General features: G+C 40.7%; 1 protein-coding gene across 1 annotated transcript; it reads right to left on the reverse strand.

The window, feature by feature from the left end:
• Positions 1–12,804: 12,804 nt before the first annotated feature.
• On the reverse strand, positions 12,805–14,107 carry LOC146888725 (uncharacterized). The gene is made up of 2 exons (XM_085665992.1): positions 13,640–14,107; positions 12,805–12,867 (listed from the first exon to the last, which is right to left on the reverse strand). The coding sequence occupies exons 1-2, from the start codon at positions 14,105–14,107 to the stop codon at positions 12,805–12,807; spliced, it is 531 nt and encodes a 176-aa protein (XP_085522118.1).
• Positions 14,108–17,870: the final 3,763 nt, after the last annotated feature.

Consider the following 17,870-nt stretch of genomic DNA (forward strand, 5'->3'; position numbering starts at 1 on the left):
CTCTTGCTTGGGCGAGCCACACATTCGCCCAAAACCACACCCAAACCTCGCCCATACGAGTATTCAACAAAACACACAAGAACACACATCGAGGACTCGCTTAGGCGAGCCACTCTCGCCTAGGCGAGAGTGTCAGTCGCTCAAAACTCAAAACCTCTCGCCTGGGCGAGATATCACGCTCAAACTCTCAAGTTCTCCTTGCGACCTCGCTTAGGCGAGATGGACCAGCTTGGGCGAGACTTGTAGGGTTTCGAGTTTGTTCACGCACACACATCGCCAAAACAATACCAAAACACCCACCAATCATCACCAGCACAATGTAATGGCAAAAATATATCAGAATCACGTTTTATATCCAAATTACACTACCAAGGTACACTGTCTAAGCGTTCACAACCATTCCATACCCAAAAACCCTCATTCCCAAAACATATAATGCATAAAAGGTTTTTGAACCTATAACCATCCAGCCCATTCATTATTTTAATTATACATACACGAATTCACCACAATCATATTCCAATCGAGAAGGCAATGACACAAAACCACAACGCACATCATGAAATTCACATACTTAAAATACAACTCCCCTAACCTGGAATTAGTGATCAAAAATTGAGAGGACAGGACCCTTGATTCACAATCTCCTTCTTGCTTCAGCCCTTGCACACCTAAAACTCAACTCACACTCTCAATCTCGTGCTCCTGTCTATACCAGTTCACCACACTGCCAAAACCCTTCCCTTTACCTAAATTTTGGCTTTTATAGGTGCCTTTAAGATGGGTTTTAAAAATAAAACGAAATTGGGCTTAGTGCGGGTTTTAATTCCTCTTCAATGTTAATTATTTGGTAGTTTTCCAACCCTCTTGGCTGCCCCCATTCTGCTAGGTTCTCTCTACCTTTCCACATTCATTCCAAACTAAGTTTAGTAAAAATAAAGGTTAACTTCTGTCTACCAAGGTTTGAACTCGTGACCTCCCACTCATAATGCCAAAGCACAACCACTATGCCAATTCACATTTGGTGATACATTCCAATCAATATAAGTTTACATTACCAATTCTATACTCATACATGTTATTAAAAATAAATAATAAAGCAACAACACATAATTGGCATACATAGGACTTGAACCCAAGTCCTCACACACAATCAAAGTACTCTCAACCACTTGAGCTAGTACTTTTCCACGTCACATCAAACAATAATTAATGCCATAAAGGCCCTCTCTACCCGCATTTATTAATTAATTAATTAATTATTTAATTAATTTTCACGGGTCTTACAGATGGGAGTACCAAATTCCCTTTTAGTTGGACGGGTAGCCCCTCTCGGTATAAGGATATGAGTACCGATGAGTTGTCGGCGGCGGATAAGGAGGTGGTGGAGGTGCTGATGAAGTTTACAGATAGTCTGCTCACTAAGGGCTTAGTTAGGGTTTATAATTCAGTTCATCCGATTATTGATATTGAAGGTATCTATTTGTGATTTCAACTATTTCAATGTGTCTAAGTTAAACTAATCGGACTTTGGTGTATTCAATGCAAGACCCTTTTTCAAGCGCTGAGGAAGGAGAAGGCGGTGAAAGCGAAAGCGGCCGGAAACACTGAGGTCCCAAATTTACAAGAGTCATTGGTGGAGGTGCATGTACACAGTGGCACCTTGTTGAAAGCTGCCTTGTTGGGGCAAGGGTCGTCTAGTGGTCCTAAGGGGCCGAAAGCCGGGCTGATTGAGTTGCGAGAGACGACCATTAGAAAAGATATTGAGATCAACATGACGGAGACATTGATTAACTCCATTGATAGTATGGAGTCGGACAACCTGGTGAGGACAATGATGGAGTTTGGCAGCAAGGCGCTGATATTGAGTCGCCGGGTTGGGACGTTGTATCGAAGAGAGCTAAAGGAAGGGAATCACGAGGAGTTGGAGGATCTGCAAAGGAAGGTCAACAAGTTTGCGAAGAAAAAGATGCATGGGAGAAGGATAGGAAAGAATGGAAAGAGGAGAAAAAGAGGTTGGGGACCTGGAAGGTTCGCTGTTTGGATTCAAAGACGAAGCTTAAGGGGAGAATAGTCGACCTTGAGGCAGACTATGACGAGTTGAAAGAAATACATGAAGGTGTGGAAGTGGAGATCGAGGACTTGAAAAGCTGCATCATTTAACAACACATCAATGGGTTTCAGAAAGGGGTGAGGCAGGCGACCTTTTTCTACAAGGAGGTTGATGTGGCTGATCCAAGATTTGACGTGAACAAAGATGTAGTGGACGACCAGCTCATCGATGAAGCCGAGAGCAGCGCTGGAGAGAAGGTAGAGAAGAACATGGCAGACGAAGACACGAATGCGGAGGCGATCATTGAGGGTGAAGGTGACAAGGCGGCTTAGGATTTAGTTTTATGATTCCTATTGTTAAGAATCCTAAGTTTGTAATAACCCGTACAATATTTTTCATTGCTTTTCAATGTGATGTACATTTGTGGATATGTTTGTTGTGGTTGTTTGATGATAGCATTCATGATAGGAATGCGCTTATTTGGTGATGTTGTTATGCATGTTGTGAGTTATGTTTTATGTCTATCTGTCTGAATGTGTTATTGTTGTTGGTTATTCGGTTAATGAGCGTGTTCGACCCAGGCCGCTTACTTGTGGTAAGGGTGGGGAACTAAAAACGAATTAAACATTAAGTTAAGGGTGTTCGACCCAGGCCGCTTACTTGTGGTAAGGGCGGGGAACTAAAAACAAATTAAACATTAAGTTAAGGGTGTTCGACCCAGGCCGCTTACTTGTGGTAAGAGTGGGGAACTAAAACTGAATTAAACATTAAGTTAAGGAGTAGACGTGAGGTTAAGAACCCTTTGTTTATTCATGAAATTTGGGGTGCCTTGTTAAAACCTCCCTGGCCAAAACCTTCCTTAGGGAAAAAAGACCAGGTGAGGGAAAAAAGTACACCTAGGGTTACAAGTATGTGCTACAATACATGTCTTTAACTAAAGTAAAACTTGAGATGGGAAACATTCCATGTATTGGGTATTTCTTCCCCCGATAATTGTTTAACCTATACGCTCCTCCTCCAACATCTTCACGTATTCGGTATGGGCCATCCCAATTGGCGGAGAACTTGCCATCCCTTTGGGTAGGAGGTCGAGGTGGGTGCTCATGTGTTAATGATTTTGGACTGGGTCGTATAGTTCTTAGCGCAAAGATGGTTCACCAATTTCAACTGGTATCATGGCGTCTACATCGTATACAAGGCTGAATGGAGATTCGTTTGTTACTGATTGAGGGGTACACCTGTAGGCCCATAGCACTTCCACTAATTCTTCTGGCCATGGGCCCTTGGTGTTGTCCAACCGTTTACGCAGTTCTACTAGTATAACCTTGTTTGCTACCTTGACCTGTCCATTGGTTTTGGGTGTTCAACAGAGCTGGTTACATGTTTGATGCTTAGGCCGGTATAGAATTTAGCGAGTTCTTTGTCTATAAACTGTCGGCCATAGTCAGTGATGATTGTATGTGGGAGCCAATTGTTCTTGCGAAGAACAAATAAGATATGTCACACACAAGCGTTACCTTACCCGAATGCGCGATCTCCTCAGTAGGCTTCCTCCCAGCTGGTATATGTCGTCTATGGATATCTCGGTGTGAATTGGTTTAGACTCGAGAGGGGTTACCTACGGAAGAGACTTTGATGCTCAAGTCAGTAAAACCTCTTAGAAAGTCAAATCTCGTAATTAGGGGAGTAATGAATGCGTACCTTTAATTGTTGAGGTCCATGCGCATTTATAGGTTATTAATTATGCTTAGCCACGTCATGGGTTAGGTCCCTTTTTGTGTCGTAGGTGGGCCTGGGTCTAGGGCCAGGCCTTTTAGGACGGTTATCGCGGGCCCTTAGGGGCCTTGCGGGTAATTCTCTCAACTTGTCAAGGCGGGCCCTTAGGGGCCTTTCCGGTCTAGGCCGGTTACCTTTTAACGGCTTAGGCCGGGTACTGCTAACAATTCATACATGGTGATTACTTACGTCTTTGGGGGCTATATAGGCTAGTTTTATGGTTATAGTCGGGTTGAACCGGCTAGGTGTGGTACACATTTTAAAATTTTTTCTACGACAAATCAAACCCATATAATGATAATTTTTAATTATTTTAAAATAAAGGACAATTTGGTAATCTTGTTTTTTCTTGATTTAAATATAATTTTTAATCTATCACATCCATCAAACCACTCACAAACTTTAACAAACTTATTCTTGACAGAGAGAGAGGGGAAGGGAGATAGAAATTTCTCTCTTTTTCAATCATCTCTGTTATGCAATGGTGTGAGGGTGATATCAAGATTATAATTATGTTCACAATTTATTTTTCAGCTTAAATATGAAAATGATGTAAAAATATCGCTTTTGAAATTATTTTTACAAAAATAATTAATAACGAAAATTTAAAAATTGATATAAAATAAGGTTTAAAAAGTAATTATTAATTATTGTTCCTGCGGAGAACAAATAAGACATGTCAGACTGTCGCAACCAAGGTCACGATGGGATGGCGAAAAAATTATTTTAAAATAAAGTGGAGTCGCCACCATAATTTATTAAGGAAAACTATAGGAAAACCTTAAAAAGAAATAGTCTTCGAAACCAAGTTTAGGTTCGGGAGTCAGTTACGTGTGGACAAGGTATTAGCACTCCACAACGCCCATCTAAAGACGATTCCTTTTAATTAAGTGTGTAAAATTAATGCAATTTTCTAAAATATTTGGCTTCCCGTAAAAAATAAAATAAAATAAAATAAAAAAATAAATAAAATTAAAAAAATCAAACAAATCAAACAAATAAAAAAATACCAAATATTAAAGAAAATAATATTGAAATTTTTATTTGGGCCCGCCAAGGATTGACCTTGCTCCTACGTATCTCCATCGCAACGGAGAATCAAGGTTACGTTGTTATTTACAAAGATTTTAAATTTTTGGGAAGTGAACCCGACAAGGACTTGGCCTCGCTCCTACGTATTTCCATTTAGAATGGAAAATCAGGAATCACATAGTTCTAAATAAAAGACTACGGAAAATGATTTTGAAAATATTTTAATTTGTTTTAAGACAAACCCGACCAAGACTTGGCCTTGCTCCTACGTATTTCCATTTAGAATGGAAAATCAAGGATCACGTAGTTCTAGAATAGAATAAAAAAATTGTTTGAAAAAGATGGAAGGGTTTATAAACTCAAATTGTATTAGAGATGTTTTGTATGTTGTAAAAAGTAGTTATCAAGCTAGTACGAGACTTGACATGATAATTAATGTTATGGAAATAATGGTTATCAAGCAAGTCTGGGACTCGACATGATAATTAAAATTATGAAAAAAAATGATTATCAAGCGAGTCCGGGACTCGACATGATAATTAATGTTATGAAAAATAATAATTATCAAGCGAGTCTGAGACTCGACATAATAATTTAAGTTATGAAAAATGATTATCAAGCAAGTCTGGGACTTGACATGATAATTTAAATTATGAAACATAGTTATTATCAAACGAGTATAGGACTCGACATGATAATTAAAGTTATGGAAAATGATTATCAAGCAAGTCCGAGACTCGACATGATAATTTAACTTATGAAAAATGATTATCAAGCAAGTCTGGGACTTTACATGATAATTTAAATTATGAAAAATAGTTATTATCAAGCGATTCCGGGACTCGTCATGATAATTAAAGTTATGGAAAATGATTATCAAGCAAGTTTGGGACTCGACAAGATAATTAAAATTATGAAAAATAATCATTGTCAAGCGAGTCTGGGACTGGACATGATAATTAAAGTTATGAAAAATAATGATTATCAAGCAAGTCCGGGACCTGACATGATAATTAAAGTTTATTCAAATCGAATGAAAATTATAATCATCAAGTAAGTCTGAGACTTAACATGATAATTAATAATCTTCAATTTTTAAAAATTTTGACGTGAAAGGAGATAATGATTTTATACAAAAGAAATGAATCATCAAGTAACATGAAAGTAGAGGCATGAATACCATAACACGGGTGTGAAAAACCTAAATTTTTGATGATTATTAGAGGAGTGCAAATACTAAAACAGAAGGCGCACAAAGTAAAAGAACGGAGGTGCAAAACATAAGAAACAGGGGTGTGCAAAGTAGTTTGGTCATATGAAGCTTAAAGTTGCAAATATCAAAAAACGAGGTTCAAAAAGAGCAATGCAAACAGAAACAAACATAGGTCTTTTTTCTTTCACCTAACATTTTTTCTTTATTTCATTTTATATATTACTAGTTCAGCTTAATCAATTATTAGTTCCTTTATACTATTATTTTTTATTCACTTGACTCAACATGATAATTAATGAAAATTTTGAAATTTTAATTATCAAGCAAATTCGAGGCTCAACATGATAATTAATGTTATGCGATATATATATATATATATATATATATATATATATATATATATATATATATATATATATATATATATATATATATATATATATAAACAAAATAAATAATTGATAATTTTTGTAAAATATTATATATCTCTTTTAGATAAGAATATCACTAAACAAAAATAAAATTTTCTCAATTAATGCCTAGACATATTTATTATGCAATAGCTATCTCAAAATTCTTTATTCCAATATTCATGTTTAGTGTGTATCTTGTGCGTTATTTTGAAACTTCCAATATAAACAATATATTATATTAGCCATTAAAATCAACACTCGCATTCTGATAAAAGAAATTAAGAAAAAAGTATAAAAGATTTTAATTAATAAACTAAACGTACCAAAAGAAGCTTTCAAATGCAGAGATTCACATATACATATAAAGTTTATGTTTCTTTGACACTTTTTATGCCAACACACACATATGCAACTTTCATCTAATATTAAAGGCAATAAAACCCATCCCAAATTCCGTATATTACACAACTAACCATTTCTTTTGACATAACAAAACCACATTACAAGAGACAATTTCATAAAAGAAATGACAATTAGAACATATACATAAGAGAAGGAAAAGACAAAAAAAAAACAATCAATACGTTCGGTGCTATGATCTCATAATAAATATCACAAGTAAATATAAAAGGAGAAAGAAAAACTTGGATTTTCACACTTGTTTGAAGATTTTTGCTTTTCAAAATCAAAAACAATGTTTGCAAGTGTATTTCTCTTGTCTTCTCAAAGTTCCGTGTTTTGGTGGCTTTGCTCATCCAAGAAGTATTTTTCAGGTCTTTTTCTTTGTGTTTGGTATCGTGGTCTGTGATCCCTTAATGTGAGTTATTCTAGAATGATTGTTAATGAAGGGTGATGCGAGTGACATCCAAAAAGGATATTTTTGACCTTGGGAAGAAGATGATGAAGGATAAAGGAGAAATGTATATCTTATGTGTTGTGTGGAAAAAACCTCTCTTAAATGAAGTGGAGAAAAGAAAAAAAGAGCTCGAGGGACGAATGTGAGTGTGAGAGACTATTAGATCCTGAGACCTTTTTTCTATTTGTTTAGCATAATCTAAGAGATTAACCATGTGCAGAGGTTGAGAGAAAAATGGGGAGAGAATCTAGATTGTGGGAGTATGTGGAGGATGCAGTTGAGTAACGGTAACATATAACCACTTATTTTAAAATTTTCTTACCTTTTCTAATTTTAATTTTATTTCTTTCTTTAGTAGAAATTATATATATATATATATATATATATATATATATCTTTTAATTATTTATTTTTATTTTTATTACTTTGTTTTATTAGCCTAATATATATATATATATATATATATATATATATATATATATATATATATATATATATATATTTAAAACAATATGTTATAGTTTTTTACCGTTATCCTTTTTTTCATCTTTTTTATAAATTCAAATATATTTTATAAAACTATTTTGATTATTTAAAAACTATTTTTCTATTTTCAAGTTAGCAATAACTCTTAAAAAGTCAAATCTCGTAATTAAGGGAGTAATGAATGTGTACCTTTAATTGCTGGGGTCCATGCATATTTATAGATTATTAATTATGTTTGGTCACGTCATGGGCTGGGCCCCTATTTGGGCCATAGGTGGGCCTAGGCCTTAGTCTATGTCACTTAGTTTGATTATCGTGGGCCTTAGGGGTTTTGTTGGTAATGCTAACAATTTGTCAATTCTCGCTTAGTTTCCTTAAGTTATCGGCTTAGGCCGATTACTTCTTTAGCGGCTTAGGTTGGTTGGTCTTACAACGATTTAGGCTGGTTACTTTCATTTGCTTGGCATATGTATGGTGATTATTTGCGTCATTAGGAGCTATGTAGATAGATTTTATGGCTATAGTCGGGCTAAATCGCCTATGTGTAGTACACTGGTCCCCTAGGCTTTGCCGGTGTATCTATAGTGGCAAAGGATAAGATGAGAAGTGTTCGTATGTTTCGTTGAGCGGCCTAGGTGTAGTACACCAGTCCCTTAGCCTTTAAATGTGATGAACAATGTTAAGGCTTGAAATGTGAACAAGTTTGTGGTAGGTGAAAGGGTGGCAGATGTGAGAGGTCTAATCCAAATGGGTTTTGCACCGTCATTTTAAGGTTGATGACCTTTGGAGTGCATTGTGACGCTTCATATGGCTTGTGCCTTTTGGCGGGAAAGAGTTGTAACGTTTCGAATCGTCATTTACAAATGAGGGTTGTGTGGAGAGTGTGTTTTTGTTGGCTTATTTGTAAGAATTCTGAAATCAGAGAACTGCGTGTGTTAGAGCTGTCCGATTAGTTCTTTGCACCTGCCGACATCTTTCTTTCTAAAAAGGTGTGTCTAGTACTAATGATAGTGTGTCGTTGTCATCATCGAGTAGTGGGAGTATGCGGTCTAGAGAGGATATAGGTAGATGTTCTAAGGAGGAGAGTGTTAGCCCAGCGACAGGGGTGGGGAGAATTCCTATGGAGACAATAACTGAAGTGAGGGAAGACCCTCGTGAGGAGATAGCAGAGAGTAGTTGGTCGGCGAAGGTCGGTTATGACTGGGTTGCTACTGACGTTCGAAACAAGTCGTCGTTGTTTCGATGGTCAAGGATGCTTAACTCATGGTTGAACTGTAATCCTGTGATACGGAGGGACGTGGATCGTGATATAGTATCGTTGGAGCGGGTGAGTGATGTTGAGCATGTTTGCCATGGGCTAAACTCTCCACAAAAATCTGACCCATAAACTAGACTCGTAAAATTGAAAAACTAATTCAAGTCATACAAAACAATTCGTAATACGGACCGGTAACCTTAACTAGTAAACTCGACCTGTAAACCGTACACATAATCTTGAACCGTCAATTAAGCCCAAAAAATTGACTAGTGAACTAGATCCATCAACACGACACCTAAACTTGACACCTAAACTCGTAATACACGATTCATAATTTGGACAGCGTAAACCTGTTTTTGTATAACAATCCAATAAACCCAACCCATATACTCAGCTCGAAAACACGATACATAAGCCCATCCCATTAACACGACCCTAAACTGGATTTGTAAACACAACCCGTACAATTGACTTTTAAATTTGATTATAAATCTGAACCAAAAGATCGACCATTAAAATCAACCCGTAAACCTATCAAATGAACTTGACCTTAATCTTGACCCACACAATCGTCCCACCAATTTGACCATAAACTCGAACGGAAAACAAATCCCGTAAAATCGAGCCAAAAATTGGACCCTATAATATACTTATTCTTACGGAGATTAAATAAGATATGTCAGACACAAGTGTTACCTTACCTCAATCCACAATCTCCTTAGTATCTTGGTGTGGACCGGTTTGGACCCAAGAGGGGTTACCTACGGAAGAGACTCTGACGCTAAAGTCAGCAAAAACTCTTAGAAAGTCAAATCTCGTAATTAAGGGAGTAATGAATACGTACCTTTAATTGCTGGGGTCCATGCATATTTATAGATTATTAATTATGTCTGACCACGTCATGGGCTGGGCCCCTGTTTGTTCCGTAGGTGGGCCTGTACCTTAGTCCAGGTCACTTAGTTCGATTATGGCGGGCCTTAGGGGTTTTGCTTGTAATGCTAAGAATTTGTCAAGTTCTCGCTTCGTTTCCTTAAGTTATCGGCTTATGCCGGTTACTTCTTTAGCGGCTTAGGCTGGTTACTTTCATTTGCTTGGCATATGTATGGTGATTATTTGCGTCCTTGGGAGCTGTGTAGACGGATTTTATGGCTGTAGTCGGGCTATGCCGCCTAGGTGTAGTACACCAGTCTCCCAGCCTTTGTCGGTGCATCTATAGCGGCAAAGGATGAGATGAGAGGTGTTGGTGTGTTTCGTTGAGCCGCCTAGGTGTAGTACTCCAGTCCCCAAGCCTTTAAATATGTTGAACAGTGTTAAGGATTAAAATTGAACAGGTTTGTGGCAGTGAAAGGGTGGCAGATGTTAAAGGAGTTTTGCATCGTCATTTTAAGGTTGGTGACCTTTAGTGTGCATTGTTGTTTATATGGGTTGTGACTTTTGGAGTGAAGGAGTTGTAGCGTTTCGAATCGTTGTTTCTAAATGATGGTTGTGTGGAGAGTGTGTTTATGTTGGCTAATTTGTATGAATTCTGAAATTAGAGATCTGCGTGCGTTAGAATTGTCTGATAAGTTCGTTGTACATGTTGGCATCTTTCTTTCTCAAAAGGTATGTCTAGTACTAGTGATAGTGTGTCGTTGTCATCATGGAGTAGTGGGAGCATGTAGTCTAGAGAGGATATAGGTAGACGTCTTGAGGATAGGAGTGTTAGCCTAGTGGTTGGGGTGGGGCAAATTCATATGGAGACGATAACTGAAGTGAGGGAAGACCTTCCCGAGGAGATAGCAGAGAGTAGTTGGTCGGCGAAGGCCGGTTACGATTGGGTTGCTGCCGACGTTCAAAACCAATCGTCGTTGTTCCGATGGTCAAGGCTATTGAATTCATGGCTTAATTATACTCTTATCATAGGGAGGGACGTGGACCGTGATATAGTATCGCTGGAGCGGGTGAATTTTGTTGAGCGTGTTTGCCATGGGCAAGAAAGAGTGGCCGATAAGTTCTTCTACATGTACATGTGTTGTTTTTTGCAATTGAATGTGAGGTTGTCGTTAGACGACTTCGCTTTGGGGGTGCTCCGACTTTTAAATGTAGCGCCTACCCAACTGCATCCGAATAGCTGAGCGTATTTGCAGGCCTTCCGTGTTCTTTGCCAGTCGTTATATCTGAAGCCTTCTCCACTTGCATTTTTGTACTTTTATGATACAAGGCCATGACAACCGACAACATGGCTATCTTTGGTGAGCAGGTCAAGTATTAGTAGGCTGGATGCATTTACGCAATCGTTCAAACACTTCAAGGATTGTTTTTTCAAAGTGGTGGTGAAGAAGGAGGGAGGTCGTATTTCTTCAATGCGGATGGGAGTACTAAATTTCCTTTTAGTTGGACGGGTAACCCCTAGCGATATAAGGACATGAATACTAATGAGTTGTCGACGGCGGATAAGGAGGTGGTGGAAGTGCTGATGAAGTTTATAGATAAACTGCCCACTAAGGGCTTAGTTAGGGTTTATAATTTGGTTCATCCGATTATTGATATTAAAGGTATTTGTTTGGAATTTCAAATCTTTCAATGTGTATAGGTTAACTAACCGACATTTGGTGTCTACAATGCAGGACATATGTCTCAAGTTGGGAAGAAAAATATGAATCTTTTCCAAACACTACGAAAGGAGAAGGTGGTTAGGGCGAAAGCTGTCCAGAACACTGAAGTTCCAAATTTGCAAGAGTCATTGGAGGAAGTACATGTACATAGTGGTACAAAGAGGAAAACGAAGTTGTTGGCTAGGCCTGGTAGAGGCAAAGATGTTAAGAAAGTGCGAGCCGCTTTGCTAGGGGTGGGGTTGTCTAGTGGTGCAAAAGAGTCGGAAGCTGGTTTGATTGAGCTGTCGGAGACGACTGTTCGGAAGGATATTGAGATCACTATGCCGAAGACGCTAATCAATTGAATTGACAGCATGGAGCCAGGTGGAATTTAGTAGCAAGGCGCTAATATTGGGGCATCGAGTTGGGTCGTTGTACCGAAGAGAGTTGAAGGAAGGAAATTGGGATAAGGTAGAGGAACTACAAGGTAAGGTTGACAAGTTTGCGAAAGAGAAGGCTGCGTAGGAGAAGGAAAGGGAAGAGTGGAAGGAAGAGAAGAAGAGGTTGGGGATTTGGAAGGTTCGCTACCTGGACTCAGAGGAGAAATTTAAAGTGAAGATTGTTGACCTTGAGGCAGATTACGATGAGCTAAAGGAAAAACATGAAGGCCTAGAAGTTGAGCTTGAGGACCTTAAAGGTTGCATCATCCAAGAGCATATAAATGGGTTCCAGAAAAAGTGAGGTAGGCGGCCTTTTTCTCTAAGGATGTGGATGTGGCGTATCCAAGGTTTGATGAGAACAAGGATGTGGTGGATGATGAACTTATCAATGAAGCCGAAGGCAGTCTTGAGGAGGGGGCAAAGCAGATAACAGCTGATGAGGACATGAACGCGGGAGAGGCCGTGGAGGGTGATGACCACAAAGCAGCTTAGGATGTAGTTTTTATGATATTCTATCCGCAATGAATCCTAAGTTTGTAATAACTCATACAATATTTTACCTTGCTTTTAATGTGATGCATATTGTGGATATATTTGTTTTGTGGTTGTTGACGATAGCATATGATAGGAACGCGCTTGTTGGATGATGTTGTTATGTGTGCGATATGTTACGTTACATGCCTATTCACTTGGATGAGTATTATTCATGTTTGTTGGTTAATGAGAGTACTCGACCCAGGCCGCTTATGTGTGGTGAGGGTGATGAACTTAAAGGATTTCAAATTAGGGTAAGGGTGTTCAACCCAGGCCGCTTACTTGTGGTAAGGGTGCGGAACTTGAACGATTTCAAATTAAGTTAAGGGTGTTCGACCCAGGCCTCTTACTTGTGGTAAGGGTGGAGAACTTGAACAATTTCAAATTAAGTTAAGGGTATTCGACCCAACCTGCTTACTTGTGGTAAAGGTGGGGAACTTGAACGATTTCAAATTAAGTTAAGGGTGTTCGACCCAGGCCGCTTACTTGTGGTAAGGGTGGGGAACTTGATCGATTTGAAATTAAGTTAAGGGTGTTCAACCCAGGCTGCTTACTTGTGGTAAGGGTGGGGAACTTGAACGATTTGAAATTAAGTTAAGGGTGTTCGACCCAAGCCGCTTACTTGTGGTAAGGGTGGGGAACTTGAACGATTCAAAATTAAGTTAAGGGTGTTCGACCCAGGCCGCTTACTTGTGGTAACGGTTGGGAACTCAAACGATAAAAATTTAAGTACAAGTAGTAGACGTGAGGTAAATAACCCTTTGTTTTATTCATGAAATTCGAGATGCCTCGTTAAAAACTCCCTGGCCAAAACCCTCCTTAGATGTCTTAAATTAAATAAAACTTGAGATGGGACACATTCCATGTATTGGGTATCTCTCTGCCTGATAATTGTTCAAGCTTATACGCTCCTCCTCCGACATCTTCGCGTATTCGGTATGGGACGTCCCAATTGGCGGAGAACTTGCCATCCTTCTTTCTTGCGCTATTGGCCATTCTCCAAACTGAGTCTCCCTTCGCGAATGATCTTGGGCATAAGTTCGCGTTATACTTTCTGGTCACTCTTTGTTTGGCTGCTAAGTTGCGTATCTGGGCCTTGTCTCTTAATTCAGATAGGAGGTCGAGGTGGGTGCTTATGTTTTGGTGATTTTGAACTGGGTCGTACAGTTCTTGGCGCAGGGATGGTTCGCCAATTTCGACCGGTATCATGGCGTTTGCGCCGTATACTAGGCTGAAAGGAGATTCGTTTGTTGCTGATTGAGGGGTACACCTGTAGGGCCACAACACTTCCACTAATTCTTCTGGCCATCGGCCTTTGGCGTTATCCAGCCGTTTGCGCAATTCTACTAGTATGACTTTGTTAGCTGTTTTTGCCTGCTCATTGGTCTGTGGGTGTTCAACAGAGCTGGTGACACATTTGATGCGTAGGCCGGTATAGAATTTAGCGAGTTCTTTTCTATGAATTGTCGCCATTGTCGGTGATGATCGTATGTGGGATGCCATATCGACATATAATATCTTTCCAGACGAATTGTTGGACTTGTTGGGCTTTAATGGTGGCTAATTGTTTGGCCTCTATCCACTTGGTGAAGTAGTCGATGGCTACTATAAGGAATTTTACTTGGCCTTTTCCTGGGGAAAAAAGGGCCGAGAATGTCCATTCCCCACTTTGCAAAGGGCCACGGGGATAGTATAGAGTGAAGTTGTTCTTGCTTTTAATGGATGAGGTGGGGGTTACCGGTTCGAAGGTACTCGATGTAGGGAGTTGTCCAATTGTCGGCTTGGTGTTGGGTTAGGGTATGACAAGTGTTTGTTGTGGAAGGGGCAGATAGTGTTTGGTGTAAGAGTGATCAGTGTCGGCTCTAACATTTTCAGATCTGTGGATGTGTTGGATGCAGACTCGTTCAAAAACATATTGGATGACGTTTCAGACCAGGTGATAGTATTGTAGGAGGGTAGGGTCTTTGATATGGAATTCGTCATTTAAGTGGCCCACTGTGAGTTTGGAATCGGTTTTGCATGTCAGCGTTTTAACGCCAACTTCGCAGGCGAGGGATAGGCCGGCGAGGATGGCTTCGTATTCGACTTGGTTGTTGTATGTTCTAAAGGTGAAATGGAGGGATTTTTCAATGAGGATGTCGGTGGGGCCTTCTAAGACGTTGTCGGCACCTGCCTCTTTTGGATTTGAAGAACCATCAATGTACAATGTCCACTAGTCCTCTTTAGGGGTTTGCTGCAGATCGTTGACGAAGTCTAGGAGACATTGAGCTTTGATGGGGTCGTGACGTTCTTAACGGATGTTAAACTTAGATAATTCTATGGCGCAAGACGACATGCGGCCGATAAGGTCTGGCTTTTGAAGTATCTTCTGGATGGGGTCATCGGTTTTGATGATGATGTTATGGTTTTGAAAATAGGGACGTAGGCGTCGCGCTGCGTATACTAGGGATAGGGCTAATTTCTCTACCATCTGCTATCTGGTTTCAGGAACTTGCAACGTTCGGTTGACGAAGTATATAGGGTGTTGAGTGCCATCGACCTCCTGAATTAGCGCGACGCTTACAGTGTGATTCGTGGTGGTGATGTAGACGAGTAGGGGTTGTTGAGTGTCCGGCTTATGGAGGATGGGTGGTGAATTTAAGGTGTTTTTCAGTTTTTGAAAAACTTGTTCACATTCGTCGTTCCATGTGAACTTGACCGATTTCTTGAGCAGTTGAATGATGGGTTAGGTTTGCTCTGCCAACTTGGGAAGGAAGTGAGAGATGGCTGTTAGTCGGCCAATAAGGCATTGCACTTCTTTGACATTGTTGGGGCTTCGCATCTCAATGATTGCATTGCATTTCTCGGGATTAGCCTCTATGTCACGTTGTGTAAGCATGAAAACGATGAATTTACCACGATCGATGCCGAAGACGCACTTTTTGGGGTTGAGGCAAAGGTTGTATTGTCGTAATGCAGAGAAGACGGTGGACAAGTCTTGAGCATGCTGGTGATGGCTTGGGGATTTGACAACCATAACGTCGACGTATACTTCAACACATTTGCCCATTATGTGGCTGAAGACCTTATCCATTAGTCGTTGATACGTTGCATCTGCGTTTTTAAGGCCGAATGGCATAACTTTGTAGAAGTAGTTGGCGTCGTCTGTAATAAAGGCGGTTTTGTTCATGTCGGATGCATCCATGGGAATCTAGTTGTAACCAGAGTATGCATCAAGAAAATTGAGAACTTTGTTATCGGCTGCACCGTTAACTAGCCGATCAATGTTGGGTAAGGGGTAGGCATCCCTAGGGAAGGCTTTATTGAGATTTGTGTAATCGGTCCACATTCGCCATTTGTTGTTATCTTTCTTGACCAAGACTACGTTGGAGAGCCAGGTGGTGTAGTGGGCCACTAGTCGACGTTCGTCACCAAGCTTTCGTTTCTTTTGAGAGACATATCTGGCATCTTTGTAAATGGAGAGTTTGTGGGATGCGACTTGAGGATCAACGCCGGGTAAGTCAGTGGTGGACCTGGCAAAGAGGTCGGTGTTGCTGATGAGCGTAGGTGTTAGGATTTCGCGCTGCTCGGGTTGTAAGCCAGTGCCCAGTTTGATGGTGCGTCCATTAGGGAGTTCCAGTGGTATAGTTTCATCGACCGACTTGAGGCAGGCATCCTAGCCTACTCTGGGGTCCAAATCATCTCCACATAAGGCTATGTTAGAGCCGGGTGGACGTTCAATATGATTAGTTTGAAAAATAGGAAGTTGTGGGCATAGGCTGGTAATGTAGCATTCGCGCGAGCCGTTGGTCGCCGTGGATGGTAAGGATGTCTCTGGATGGGGATGGAAATTTCATTGCCAGATTGGTGTGGATACAACTGCGCTGAGAGTGTTGAAAGATAGTCGGCCGAGAAGGACATTATATGATGTAGGCGCGTCGACGACAAGGAAACGGATAGGGATTGTCTTGGTTTGAGCGTCGTTACAAAAGACAATATGGAGGTCGATGTAGCCGTGGGTGGAGACCTTTTCCCCTGAGAAGCCATATATGGGTTGATCGTATGGAACCATAGCGATGGTGGGGAGTTGTAGTTTCTGGTATGTTGCCCAATAGAGGATGTCAACTAAGTTACCCTTGTCGATGAGGACTTTCTTGACGGCTTAATTTTCCAACTCAACTGTGATGACCATGGGGTCATCCTGCTGGTGATCGAGGCCATGGAAATCATCGTTTGTGAAGGTTATGGGAGGCATGCGGCATTTGTGGTTGGAATAAGTGATATGGTTGATGGATTGTAGGTGGTGGAGATGTTTCTTTCTGGCTGATGAGGTGGATCTCCCACTAGCGAAGCCACCAAAGATGGTGTTAATGGTGTTGCGTAGTTGGGGGCCGATCGGGGCGATATCAATGCGAGTAGGTTGGGGGTCGCGGCTGGCGGGTTGGCTAGGACGTTTGTCGTGGTTAGAATCGCGGGGAGGGTGTTAGTGGTCGGAACGGGGAGGGTGGTCGGAGCGTGGAAGGTGGTCAACTCTGCGGATTAAGCGGCGGAAGTGGCCAACACGAACCAATTCTTCAATCTTATCTTGGAGTGCTTTGCATTCTTCTATGGTGTGGTCGTTGTTCTGGTGATAGCGGCAATATTTAGGCATGCTTGCTTTTGGGGGAGTGGACGTCTTGCGTGGTGGTGGGATGTGGTCGGCCTGTAGGACTTCATCAAGGAGACAGAATCGAGGAATATTTAGGGGTGCGTATCTGGTGAAGCGGGGTTGTCGGGGTTCTCTAGGTCTAGGGTCAGGCTGGGAAGGTTGTGTAGGGGGGGTGATGCATATGGTGTATATGCATATTTTTTTGTAGAGAGTTTGCATCTCTTCCATGCGGATGTAGCCCGTGACGCGGAGCTTCAATGTGGGTTGGTTCGTAAATTATTACTTTGTGCCCCACAGTAGGCGCCAATTGTTCCTGCGGAGAACAAATAAGATATGTCAAACATAAGCATTACCTTACCTCAATCCGCAATCTCCTCAGTAGGCTTCCTCCCGGCTGGCATGTGCTATCTATGGGTAGCTCGGTTTGGACCGGTTTGGACCGGAGAGGGGTTACCTACGAAAGAGACTCTGATGCTCAAGTCAGCAAAAACTCTCAGAGAGTCAAATCTCGTAATTAAGGGAGTAATGAATGTGTACCTTTAATTCTGGGGTCCATGCATATTTATAGATTAATAATTATGTCTGGCCACGTCCTGGGTTGGGCCCTTG

This window comes from Vigna unguiculata, chromosome 1 (assembly GCF_037176805.1).
Source record: "Vigna unguiculata cultivar grain cowpea cultivar isolate G323 ecotype 2 chromosome 1, ASM3717680v1, whole genome shotgun sequence".
NCBI lineage: Eukaryota > Viridiplantae > Streptophyta > Magnoliopsida > Fabales > Fabaceae > Vigna > Vigna unguiculata.